The 14,248-nt window shown below is 36.5% G+C and overlaps 1 protein-coding gene across 10 annotated transcripts in view; it reads left to right on the top strand.

The window, feature by feature from the left end:
• cadps2 (Ca++-dependent secretion activator 2) overlaps window positions 1-14,248 on the top strand; it is a 160,604-nt gene that overhangs the window by 140,733 nt on the left and 5,623 nt on the right. For 4 of the 10 annotated variants that reach the window (XM_051884050.1, XM_051884046.1, XM_051884047.1 and 1 more), the window contains 6 exons: window positions 1,550-1,705; window positions 3,311-3,458; window positions 4,811-4,825; window positions 6,510-6,584; window positions 6,849-6,932; window positions 7,016-7,048. In XM_051884050.1, coding sequence (XP_051740010.1) covers window positions 1,550-1,705; window positions 3,311-3,458; window positions 4,811-4,825; window positions 6,510-6,584; window positions 6,849-6,932; window positions 7,016-7,048 — 511 coding nt within the window. The remainder of the gene's footprint in view (window positions 1-1,549; window positions 1,706-3,310; window positions 3,459-4,810; window positions 4,826-6,509; window positions 6,585-6,848; window positions 6,933-7,015; window positions 7,049-14,248) is intronic. The other 6 variants (XM_051884052.1, XM_051884049.1, XM_051884055.1 and 3 more) reach the window with 4 other exon arrangements.

Genomic DNA, 14,248 nt, shown 5'->3' with positions numbered 1-14,248 from the left:
TTTTCGTCGCGTCACGCACTTGAACGCTGCTTACGTGAGCCCAGACTGCATGTTCCCGAGTCGACTGCGGTTGACACGGCAATGTCGCTCCATCTGTCTCGCTTGGCGGAGATCTCTTGAGCCCCTGCGAACCCAGCGGAGTCACACACAACATCAGAAGTTGCTCTTGATTTCGATTCCCTGCAGTTTGTGGAACAGCCACTCTTAGACCCACAGTCCTGTCTGCAGCATTTCAGTCAGCTGGGTGCAAGACAACTTGACTTTTGCAGAGTCTCTCTCACGATTAGTCGTTTGACTGTGCTTTTTGCAATTTGGGGACAACCTAACTATTCATTGACTAATTCATTTAGCAGACATTTGCAAATCAGAAATAGGATTCATTGTAGGGGTTACATTAAAATGAGATGTGAGATCATTTCACCAATGAGGCCAAAACATGAAGTGAGTGAAAACGAACTGACTTTTCTTTGCGTTCATACTGTCTTTGGCCATTAAAATGGACTGAGGTGTCATTTTGGTCCATTTTAATTGTGACTACCCATATTAGATATTATATAAAATATTATATTAATTATAGTATAATTAATATACTGTATTAAATATTCTTTGTATTGTTATTATTAGAAGAATATATTATAACAAATATATTAATTATTATAATATTATTAATATTCATTGTGTTTATATATATATATATATATATATGTGTGTGTGTGTGTGTGTGTATGTGTATATATATATATATATATATATATATAATTACGGTCAAATATTCTTTATATTATTATTAGAAGAATATAGTATGATGATAACATGAAATAAATATTAATATATTATAAAGAATATATTATAATATGTAATGCTCTTATAATAATTTTTTTATTATTATCCATGAAGAATATTTGTTATATTGGTATATTAATTATTATATAATAATAATATTACATATTATTTGAAATGTTATTATGATAATAAAATAATATCTTATAAATCAATTAATTTTATCACTTTTAATATTTATATAGTTTTATATTGTATTTTTTTTTATATAACTTCTAAATAATGAACATTCAAATAAATCTAATTTCTTATACCCCTGAAATAAAGCAAATGTGAAAACACCTGAAGATTAATGTTCCAGGCCAGCTATATACTTTTTTTTTTCTGTCTGCCATTGTGTAATCTTTTAGGTAACTCTTTATAATAACTTTAGTTTACAAACATTGTTAAATAATGCAGTAAATCATTAGTTCGTGGGCATTCAAATAGTTAGAAATGCCACAAAACTGTGATATTACCATATATTGTCATATAGTTAAATGGATATCAAGGCCTGATCTGTTTTGCATGACATAATTTCTGTTAACAAATTAATTTTATTATTATAAAGTGTCTTTTGTGTACTTTGACCTTGGTATTCATGCTTTAGTTTTACATGTTTCATTCCTCCTTTTTAGATTTGTAATGTATTTGCTGTGAAAAAATGATGTAAAGTCGAAATGTCTAATTTAAAGATCAACCATGTACTAACAGTTTCTGTCTTCCTCAGTAACGGCTCAGCCACATCAGAAGATCTATTCTGGAAGCTGGATGCTCTTCAGATGTTCGTGATGGACCTGCACTGGCCAGAGCCGGAGTTTGCCAAACATCTGGAGCAGAGGCTCAAACTGATGGCTAGTGATATGATGGAGGCCTGTGTCAAAAGGTCAGCAATTTAATGATTGTATGATTGTATATGTACAGTATCTCACAGAGGTGAGTATACCCCTCAAATTTTTGTGAATATTTTATTATATCTTTTCATGTGACAACACTGAAGAAATGACACTTTGCTACAATGTAAAGTAGTGAAAATGTCTAAATTGGGCCCAAAGTGTCAATATTTTGTGTGGCCACCATTATTTTCCAGCAATGCCTTAACCCTCTTGGGCATGGAGTTCAGCAGAGCTTCACAGGTTGCCACTGGAGTCCTCTTCACTCCTCCATGACGACATCATGGAGCTGGTGGATGTTAGAGACCTTGTGCTCCTCACCTTCCGTTTGAGGATGCCCCACAGATGCTCAATAGGGTTTAGGTACCCTCAGCTTCTTTAGCAAGGCAGTGGTCGTCTTGGAGGTGTGTTTGGGGGTCGTTATAATGTTGGAATACTGCCCTGCGGCCCAGTCTCCGAAGGGAGGGGATCATGTTCTGCTTCAGTATGTCACAGTACATGTTGGCATTCATGGTTCCCTCAATGAACTGTATCTCCCCAGTGCCGGCAGCACTCATGCAGCCCCAGACCATGACACTCCCACCACCATGCTTGACTGTAGGCAAGACACACTTGTCTTCGTACTCCTCACCTGGTTGCCGCCACACACGCTTGACACCATCTGAACCAAATAAGTTTATCTTGGTCTCATCAGACCACAGGACATGGTTCCTGTAATCCATGTCTTTAGTCTGCTTGTCTTCAGCAAACTGTTTGCGGGCTTTCTTGTGCATCATCTTTAGAAGAAGCTTCCTTCTGGGACGACAGCCATGCAGACCAATTTGATGCAGTGTGCGGCGTATGGTCTGAGCACTGACAGACTGACCCCCCACCTCTTCAACCTCTGCAGGAATGCTGGCAGCACTCATACTGTCCTGCACTCATATACTCAACCTGTCCTGTTAAACCGCTGTATGGTCTTGGCCACCGTGCTGCAGTTCAGTTTCAGGGTCTTGGCAATCTTCTTATAGCCTACGCCATCTTTATGTAGAGCAACAATTCTTTTATTTTCAGATCCTCAGAGAGTTCTTTGCCATGAGGTGCCATGTTGAACTTCCAGTGACCAGTATGAGAGAGTGAGAGCGATAACACCAAATTTAACACACCTGCTCCCCATTCACACCTGAGACCTTGTAACACTAACGAGTCACATGACACCGGGGAGAGAAAATGGCTAATTGGGACCAATTTGGACATTTTCACTTAGGGGTGTACTCACTTTTGTGGCCAGCGGTTTAGACATTAATGGCTGTGTTGAGTTATTTTGAGGGGACAGCAAATTTACACTGTTATACAAGCTGTACACTCACTACTTTACATTGTAGCAAAGTATCATTTCTTCAGTGTTGTCACATGAAAAGATATAATAAAATATTTACAAAAATGTGAGGGGTGTACTTACTTCTGTGAGATACTGTATATTGTATGACTGTTATGATTGTAAAGGGCTATACAAATGCCTCATTCATTCATTTATTCATTTAAGAAATAATAAATGGCTGTCCTTGTACAGCCAGAAGCTTCATGTCACTGATTTCTCTGTCATCTCTGATATCTAGGACCAAAGCTGCCTTTGACTCTAAAATGCAGAAGTCAAGCAAGTCCACCGATTTCCGCGTTCCCTTGTCTGTGTGCACAATGTTCAATGTTCTCATGGACGCCAAGAAGCAGTGCTCCAAGCTCTGTGTTCTCGACCAAGGTCAGGAGGTACGTCACTATCCTGCCAGGGCACTTTGCGCAGACACATCTATGTTTTTGTCTTAGTACTGTAGATGTTTTATGAACACCATAAGTCTCGTAAAGACATCTGGTCTCTGTTCAACTGACAGCAAAGAGGTGAAAACAAGATTAAGAACATTAAATTACATTTACACTAATCAGCAATTTGAATAGCTGTCAAACTGGCAAAGTTCCATCAGTTTCTCTTTTTATACCTCAAACTTAATTTTGAGTTGAACTTGCACAGGTGTTATTGGTTGGTGTGAAGTGTTTTGTACTTTCTGTGGGCGATATTATTACCTCCTCTTCTTCTGCCTAGAGAGAAGTCTCGACCACAAAGTCCTTATGCTTGAACAAATCACAACCAAACTTCCACAGACCTTTCGACTAGATATTTAATTTCCTTTTCTCTTTGTGAACATTTTACATAGCTGTTCATTAAAAATGTAATTTCTTCAGAAAACAAATAAACTTTATCCCAGCTTAATGTGCAGAAACTTCTATAAGTGTAGCTACTATAAATAACATAAAGTGAATTGACTCCAGTAAACATGCACCTCTATCAAAACATTGTTCTGTGAACCTCTGACTGGAGAACGAAAGATCTTCAAATTGTCTCTGAAAGCTACAAATTGGATATTTTTCAGAGTAGAGTTTCGAGTCACTTAGGCTGTGTTCACACTTGAGATGAATCCAAATTGGTTTTTAAATCCAAATTGAATGTCACAGTTCACTATGAGGAAAGAATGAGTAAAAATGAGACACAATTATAAATGATATTTCACATTTTATATAACGTTACATGCACCATGTACTGAATGAAAACTAATCGAAATCTGATTTGGGCATTCACACTGAGACACATTGCAGGTTGATTTTAATCTGATTTCAAACTGCATATTCAGTTTGTGAATGTGGTTTGTATTGTGTTAGTTGTGTTCTGTACAAACAACGAAACTGAATTGATTCATATTAAAAATGTGCTATAAAATAAACTTTACATTTTTGTAGGTTTAGACTTTAGTTTCGCTTCCAGAATTAGTGATTCAGACATTAAAGTGGCAGTTTGCTTGTTTGTTTTTCTTTAATAAATGACTGTAAATCTCATTTCATATTCTTCCTTCTGAAATAAGCAAGTTTGTTAGATTTTGTGTTGTGGTTGTTTATTACCTAGTTTAATTTGACCTAATCACTTAAAATGAGTTTTATTTTTCTGATGGCTGTCTGTTAACCAGCTCTGAGATTAGATTTCATTCAAGTATGTTTTATCCTTCTGTTCATTGTCTTTTTTTTTTTTTACTCATCCCCGCATGTCCTGCACATTATTGCATGAACCCAAGGTTGATCAACAGTGGGTAAGTGTCCACTCTAACCGTCTTATGCATTTGTGAGCAGAGAAACAATACAATGTGTGCACAGTTAACATTTTAATGGGATCTTTCACCCAAAAAAATAAAAATACTGTGATCATTTACTCACCTTCATGTCATTCCAAACCTGTATGACTTTCTTTCTTCTCTGGAACACAAAAGAAGATATTTTTGAAGAACACTGAGAACTAAATAACATTGACTTCAGTTATACAGACAAAAAAAAAAAACACTGAGACATTTTCAAAATATCACACATTAGTGGAATCTCTTGTTAACACACTAGTGTTGTTTTCATTTAACCAAATCAGTTGCTCATTCAAATGATTTTGATTTAAAAAAAGGCACCCTCAAATTTGATCACTGCTGTATTTCTTTTTCTTCTTCATATTAGTGCACATTCAGATGTATGAAAGCTTAAATAGAAGTGAACTATTTTTGTTTGTGTAGTTGAGATCCCGCCCTCTCTGTCTTCTGAATTGTCATCGTAGTCGATACTTTTCTTTTCCAGTCCTAACAAATAAATAAATAAAACAGGTGCTAACTTTACGAAAAAATATGAATTTCCACCTAAAGTATGTGGCCTTGTGCGGCGAGATAGTCGAGAAACTGCCACTTTTATTTCCACTTACTTCTTAGTATTGGGTTAAAAGGTATTTCTCAACTGATTTTCCTTCACACGGAATTGAATTTAATGGCCAACGGTGCGTGTCGGCGTGTTTGTGAAAGACTTTATTTAAAAACAAAGAAAAGATTATTTTACCCGAGTTTGCCTGCCGCTTTATTTCGAAATACAAGGTTATGCTTTATAAGCCGCCATCTCGCTGAAGTGACTCTGAAGTGGATGGCTACCAGATAAATGTTTTCAAAAGAAATTATTGTTCTTTTGGTTTTCACACACACGGCAAAGACCTCCCTATTTAATCGGCGATAATGCAAAAAAGAGCCCTCGCCGTTTAGCCGTATAAAAAGCAAACATGGAAGTGTTAATTGAGGTAAAAAGTCCTCAAGATTCTCCTATAATGCCATTTATGAAAAAGCTGCCATTTTGCGTGCAGGAAAAAAAAAGGGTGAAAAGAAAATTAGGGCTGCTGACAGTGACCTCTTAGCACCCTCAATTTGTCACCGATCTGCACGCATTGTTGATTGAAATTTTTAATTTGGGTGTCCTTTAGATTCGCCGTGAATGGCCATTGTTGGCGGAGATGAACTCCTGCTTGCCGCGCATGCAGCAAAGGCATCTATTCAGTGGCCAAATGGATGCGCTCTCTCTCTCTCACACCCCCTGAGCCCTCGCTTTCTCCTTCCTCCTCTCTTTTTTTCCACAAAATAGGTGAATAAGACTTATCAGACATGAAATGGCGGATTAATTGAATGTAGTGTGAGCCTTTGGTCGCCGCAGCTGGACGGGTTCTTTAGAAAAACACAAGGCTGCCCTAATTGTGGCCCACACAAAAAGTATCCTTCAAATTCCTTTGCCCTAAACGAGAGCAGGAATGCCATTCATTGGCATAATGGGCCTAATAGCTGCTTAACTCAGCCCTATTGCACAAGGAGGATTTTTCTCTCTCCCGAAATATGTCTTTGTGAGTGTGTTGTTCTTTTAGGATCCGTTTAGCGTCATATTTGTTGATGTTTCTCCTCCCCGTCCCCTTCTTCTGTCCTACAGCAGCAGTACCACTCGAAAATCGATGTCCTGATCGATGAGGCCTTTAAGGAAATGATCTCCTCCTTGGTCTCAAAGGTACTCCCATCAGGCATTGTCTGAGCCGTCACATTTCATAACAGTGAGATTTGGCTTTTGCCCATTCTTTTCAGTTGGCCTTCACTGTGACTCAACACATCGCTTTCCAATGAATGAGCGATTTTAAGGAAATGTTATATGGCGTTTTCTGTTTTTCACCCTGTTGTACCTTGTCAATGAATGTTACTTTGTCCTAAATTGGTAATTGTTACTCATGCTAAAGGTGTTGGTGCCTGTCACGCAAACATTGACTTCCTTTCACAGTTTGCAGCTGTTTTGGATGGGGTGTTGTCCAAGCTCTCACGATATGACGAGGGAACATTCTTTTCCTCCATCCTGTCTTTCACGGTGAGTATTTTCTCATTTCGGATCTCATTTCGCACCTATTAAGCCGAAGATATTAAGCAGGTACTTTTGTTTTTTTTTTTAAGGTAAAAGCAGCAGCCAAATATGTGGACGTCCCAGTAAGTGTCATTTTGGTAACTGTGCGCATGATGCCGGCGTGCCCTGTGTGAATATTTTTGTGCATGCTGTGTATTATTTACTTAGGGAAACAGATTCTCTATTCAGCTTTGCCAAGCATTTCCATCTTGCTTTGTTTTTTTAATATTTAAAAAAGGCTTAATGCGTATTATTTCATCATTACTTAACACAATTACATATTTTTTTTATCATTTGCGACTCATGGCCAAATGAAAGCGGGATTGGAGCGTCTTTCAGAGCTGGCTGAGCAAGACTAATTAGCAACCCCATTGGCTTAAAATCAGTCTCACGATCTGCCACAGTGTTGACAATGGGCCGTCACAAGCAGAAAAAGATGCTAATGAATCACCAGGAACCAAGACTGTTCAGAGCGCAGACCGTGAGCAAGCAGAAAGAAACTAACACGGGTTAAGGGAAAGACTGAGTAATCACATGACCTCCTGAACCGAGATGACAGTATTACAGAAGGGCTTTCTGAATAAAAACATGAACAACTTTTCATTCCAGTTAGTGATAGCAAAGCTGAATTTTCAGCATCATTACTCCAGTCTTCAGCGTCACATGATCCTTCAGAAATCATTCTAATATGCTGATTTGAACATTTATTATTATTAATGTTGAAAACAGTTGTGCTGCTTGATATTTTTGAGGAAACTGTGAAACATTTTTCAGGATTTTTAGATGATTAGAAAATTAAAAAACACCATTTGTTTGAAATATAAATCTTTTGTAACAACATACAAGCCTTTACTGTCACTTTTGATCAATTTAATACATCCTTGCTGAATAAAAGTATTAATTTCTTTCTAAAAACATTTACTGACCTCAAACTATAGTAGATCATGATATACAGTGGCCCTAAAAAGTATGTGGACACCTTAAAAATGTATAAATGGCGTTTAATTTGATGATAAAACTACAGTATTTTTTTTTTTAACCTCTTTTTAGTAATTTTAGTAATTTGCAGACATTTTCCCCCACTTTTTCTGTTCTGATGTTAGAGGGGAACCTGTGCAATGAAATGTAAACATTGTAAAGTGTTCAGCAAAGCTGAGAGCACTACACTTTTATTGGCAGATGAAAGCATTATTAAATTAGCCAAAATATTTAATATGCAAACACACAAGGGCTGGGAATGTTTGGATTTCCACAGAATTGGATCACCCGTCATTAACAGATTTTTTGCAGAATTCTGTGAATGCAGATTCCATGTGGGCCTACGTTTATTTATAAAGTGATTTTAGTGGATGTATAAAGTCAGATCCCCTCAGGTTCACACAGGTGTCCTGAAAGAGTAACCACAGGTGTAGAGAATCAAACTATCAACATGATCCACTAACATTTGACAACCAGAAAGTGGCCAAATACTTTCTGACTTCGTTTTGAACAGTTTATGTATTGTTTTACCATTTCAAACAATTTTTTTTTTTTTTTAATATTTTACTTCAAAAGTGTGCTTGTGGTATCTTTCTTTTAAAAAAATTTAATTGATATTTTATCTAATGCAATAACATTCATAGATATTTAAGTGATGCAAGTGTCTAAATATGTTTTGTCCTGATTTTGAACAGTTCACTTTTTGTTTTATCATTTGCAACATGAAAAAAAAACGTACATATTTTACTTCAAAAGTGTGGTTGTACTATATTTCTTTTTAAAAAACTACATTTTATTTGATATTTAATGTAATGCAATAACATTCATAGATATGTAAGAGTGACTAAGTGTCTAAATACATTTTGTCTTGATTTTGAAGTTTACCTGTTTTATCATTTGCAACTTTTTTTTATTATTTATTTTTAAAAATACAAAAATATTTTAGTTCAAATTATGCTTGTGCTATGTGTGTGTGTGTGTATATATATGTATGTATATATATATATATATATATATATATATAAATGCATTATAAAGGTATTCATAATGTATATTATAATGCATTATAATATTTGAAGATTCCATGTTACATCTAAAATTGGATGTTTGTCATGTATTTTAATGTATTATACTTTCTATAGGCGTAACATAATTATTATAATGTTAATTTATAATTTTTCATGAGACCATACAATGCATTATAATGTTCATTACAAGACATAATTAATGTATTAGTTACTCTAAAATAGTCATTAATTGCTAGTTACTAATTACATCTTCAATAGTGTAATTAGATTACTGTACAAATTACTCTCTCCAAAAAGTATTTAATTACTTATTACTAATTACTTTCTAAGTCCTAATTCAACCTCGACGAGTTAATAAATGACATGAAACGGCTCTTTTAATTCTTTCAAATAAATAATATAAATTATTCTGGTCACACTTTAGTTTAGGGTCCAATTCTCACTATTAACTATGACTTTTGCCTCAATAAACTCCTAATTACTGCTTATTAATACTTAGTAAAGTAGTTGTTATTGGGTAGTATTAAGGATGTAGAATATGGTCATGCAGAATAAGGCATTAATATGTGCTTTTTAAGTACTAATAAACAGCCAATATCCCATTAATATTCAAGCTAATAACCAACTAGTTAAAAGTGAGAATTGGACACTAAACTAAAGTGTTACCATTATTCTTATTAACTCACCAAAGTATTTAAGGTGAGAAGGATACATAAAAACATGCATTTTAACATTAGGCTTTAAATTTTGATGTTAAATCCACTATTGTATTATATATATATATATATAATTGTTCTACAGTCTATACACAGTATTTAGTTCAATTACATCAGAAGTAACTAATTAAATTACAGAAAAAAATAAAAATAATCCCTTACTTTACCAATAGTAAAATTAATCACCACAACAGCTAAAATTAAATAGTACATATAATAATAAACATGCATATTTAAAAAGCACATAGTCCTAAACATAAATTAAATCAGGTTAAATAAAAACTAACAAATTGCACATAATCCCTTATGTTTGTTTTTGTACCTGTTGTTTTTTCTATTGAAACTTTGTCTTTATGAAATGTTTTGGATAAAGTATGCTTGTGCTAACTTTCTTTCAGATAAATGGTGTGATATTTTGCATTTATTGATATATTCATACATTTTTAGGCCTAACTCAAGTGTTCAAATAATTTTTGGGGCCACTGTATAAGCAAACTGATGAGATTAAGAACAGAAATGTCATTCAAACCCTACACATCCAAACCCTTCACTCCATCTGAGCTCTTGGTTTTGGCTCCCCGAGGTGTGCAGCGCGAGAACACCCCATCTCCCCCTCAAATTATAACGTAACCTCCACCTTGTGCTTTTGTGCAGAAGGAACGCTGCTCCATGTAAAGCCCTTTTCACAGCTCCCGCTGAAGCCGGAGAGGGAGGGAAGAACCTGGCTGTGGTCTGGCCTTTGGCACTGAACATTTCTGGGCTCTTGTCACGAAAGGTTAAGCTCCTCTGCTCCTTTGTGAAGGCTGCCATTCAAGCGCCGGGGCTTTCTGGCGAGACGCCCTCCCGATAGCGCTCTGTTAACACACTCGTTCGCACATTCACACCCACGCTAACACGCACGGCTCGAATCCGCGCTCGCATTAGCGCTACCACAACAAAGTATTTACTCAAAACTTGCACAAACGCACTTCACACGCTCTCTATCGCGCACACACGCTCTCACACACACCTGCACCTGGACAGTGAATGAGGCAGTGGCAGGAAGCCAGGCTAGCAGTTGTGTGTAATTACTGCGCATTTCGTCTCCCCTTCCCTTTCTCCTCTGTTTCCCATCCACGCCATTTATCCGCTCAGCTTAACCAGTCATTAACCTGGCCTTAATCGCACCATCCCACACCTCTCCATTTATTCTTTCACACACGGCCCACACCCAACCATCGTGGCATTGTCTGGCCTGTCGGATCGGGCCTGTCCCTCGGTCCTCCGGTTGGATTTCATGCGAGAAGATCGTGTTTGTGTGCTTATCGGCCCATCACGGGCTTTGTCGTCCTGTCAGAAAGATGGAAGGAAGAGCATTGGGTTAAATATACCCTGTTTTGCTTCCACCCAAGTGCCTTTAGTGGGGCCACAGGTGATACGTCAGCGAATATATGCTTGGTTCTGCACAGGAAGTGGCAGTTTTCTTCCCTCCACTCTAATTTAATATAAATGTATGTGAAGACCTTTGAAGCCCTCTTACTCAACATGATATGAAGCCCTTTTGAGATGCCAGTCGTATTTGATCAACTGCTGTTTGGCTGATTCATATCTGTGAATATCAGCCAACTGTGGATGTGGTCAGGAGGTTATACAGTCCAGTGAGTGTTCCTATCAAGTGTTGAGGAGTAGCTAACTATAATTTGTGACGCTACACATAATTTGTTTCAATAGTGTGAAACAAGTTCCCTGCACAGAAGTCCATTTACTGCATTTGCCGTCTTGTTTTGTTTGAATTATAATGTTTTCGACTTCTTAAAGGGTTAGTTCACCCAAAAATGAAAATTATGTCATTTATTACTCACCCTCATGTCGTTCCACACCCGCAAGACCTTCGTTCATCTTCAGAACACAACGTAAGATATTTTTGATAAAATCCGATGGCTCAGTGAGGCCTGCATCGCCTGCAAGAACAAATCGCTTTTTTCAATGTCCAGAAATCTACTAAAAACATATTTAAAACAGTTCATATGACTATAGTGGTCCAACCTTAATATTATAAAGCGACGAGAATATTTTTTGTGCGCCAAAAATAGCGGCTTTATTTAACAATATCTAGTGGTGGGCGATTTCAAAACACTGCTTCATGAAGCTTCAAAGCTTTATGAATCTTTTGTTTCGAGTCGGTGGCTGTTTCTCAATTCCAAGAACGCAGAGAACGGACTTGCGTTCTCGTGCAGTCCAGTCTTGCCAGGCGACCTTGAAAGAACAAACTCGGAAGGACGCGAGGACACAGAACGCATCCTTCTGAGAATTGAGATGTGCTGCGATCTTGTTGCTCAACTGACCGTCCCAGCATATTATAAGTAGCTGCTAATGCACAATAAATGCAATATAACATCACAAACAAATGTAATAACCTATTAAAAGACTTCTATCATAATATTATAGACATTGTTTTCATATAATTTTATATCTGTTAATTTTACCGCGTGTATTTATGAAAATGAGTAGCCTTTGTGTTGTATGCTTTGTCAATGTTAAGATTATTTTTTTATATGTCAATAAAAATACTGCAGGCTTTCTTCAGGTTATCACTTTATTAAAATGAAGCAAAACAAACGGACAAATGTTTACTTTCACAAGCCGTCACGTATTTGCGAGCTTGTAGCGGGAATCTCATAAGTGAGAACGAGAACTTTAAAGCTTACAGGCTTCCGTAACGGTTCGATTCTCTCAAGTCTGCATTCGATGCATCCTCGATATCAAGAACACATTCGGGTACTTTCATGCGTCCTCTGTTCTTGCGTTCGTGAGTATTGGGATTGAACTTCGGCGGTTGATGATGACATAGAGCAAGAACACAAGGACGCAAGATCGCTTAAGAAGGCATATTGAGAAACAGCCAGTGGTTCAGAGCGCCAAAATCACATGATTTCAGTAAATGAGGCTTTGTTACGTCATAAGTGTTTTGAAGCTTCAATAGTTCATGTGAGTTTGGCAGTTTAATACATGCTCTGAACCACTGATTCAAAATAAAAGATTTGTAAAGCTTAGAAGCTTCATGAAGCAGTGTTTTGAAATCGCCCATCACTAGATATTGTTGAATAAAGTCGCTATTTTGGTATTTTTGGCGCACAAAGTATTCTCATTGATTCATAATATTAGGGTTGGACCACTGTAGTCACATGAACTGTTTTAAATATGTTTTTAGTAGCTTTCTGGGCATTGAAAAAGGGAGTGTTCTTGCTGCCAATGAAGACCCCACTAAGCCATCGTATTTTATCAAAAATATCTTAATTTGTGTTCTGAAGATGAGCGAAGGTCTTACGGGTGTGGAACGACATGAGGGTGAGTAATAAATGACATAATTTAAATTTTTTGGTGAACTAACCCTTTAAATGGGTGCTTTCTAGTTTTAGTCATTGTATTTAGTGTAAATGTATCTGTTCAATTCTGTTGAAAAACAGTAAAATTGTGAAATATTATTACAATTTAAGATTTTAATTAAAAAAAACTCACCTGTTTTCTATTTGAATATATTTTAAAATGTAATTTATTCCTGTGATGCAAAGCTGAATTTTCAGCATCATTACTCCAGTCTTCAGTGTCTTCAGAAATCATTCTAATATGCTGATTTTCTGCTCGAGAAACATTTCTTATTATTGAGGTTAAAACAGTTGTTCTGCTTTGTATTTTTATGGAAACCGTGATTCTTTTTTCTCAGGATTTTTTACCTATTTTCAAATTATGAGTAGCTTGTAGATTGGGAAGCCACAGTTTTCAAGTAGTTTCAGCACACTGGTTCTGTCACATCTTTGGACCTTCGTTCTGTCATATGACCAACACACAAACTCACAGGAAGAGAGGCCTGACAAGAACAGGAGGTTGATGATCAGGTGTCTCTTTGCGCTGTAATAAAAGGGGTTTTCCAGCGTTCAAGCCCTTGAGCTACATCAGCCCTTGAGTCATGGGAGGGAAATGTGTCAAAGCAATTACAGCACTATTAGAACATTTTTGTCCTGTTTTAACAGCCTCAGTGTGAATAGAAATGTTTTTCCACAGGTAAAAGGATTGCTTTTAACGGGGTATAAGTGTCGTAGGTGCTTTTTGCTACTTTTTTTTTTTTATAAGTTTACATGTGTTTTTTTTCCTTAAAGCATTTGCTCATAAATATCCTCCTCAGGTGAACATGGTGGTGGCTGTCAGTGTGTTGGTATTCGTGTTTGATCTTGGTGTTGGATTCGCTCATCTTTTCATACAAAGAAAATAATGGTTGAATTAAAGGGGTACTAAGTCATTTTTGTTGAATTAGCTATACGACTGTCCAATACGACTTCACAATTTAGTTATCAGTGCCATTGCACAAATACCAGCTTGAGTTTATTAATAACAGTAATCATCTTCATCATATTAATATTTGTAATATATCTCCTTTCTTGGAGTCTCTTTACAAGAAAAGAATAACCCGTAATGGCCAGTTCACACCAAGGAAAACATAACTATAAGAATAACTATATTAACGTCCACAACAACTGACGATAACAATCTGTTTTGATTCAGAAGTGTCTGAAATCTACCCCTT

The sequence above is a fragment of the Ctenopharyngodon idella genome, chromosome 24 (assembly GCF_019924925.1).
Source record: "Ctenopharyngodon idella isolate HZGC_01 chromosome 24, HZGC01, whole genome shotgun sequence".
In the NCBI taxonomy this organism is placed as follows: domain Eukaryota; kingdom Metazoa; phylum Chordata; class Actinopteri; order Cypriniformes; family Xenocyprididae; genus Ctenopharyngodon; species Ctenopharyngodon idella.
This window is presented reverse-complemented; position numbering and strand designations above follow the sequence as displayed.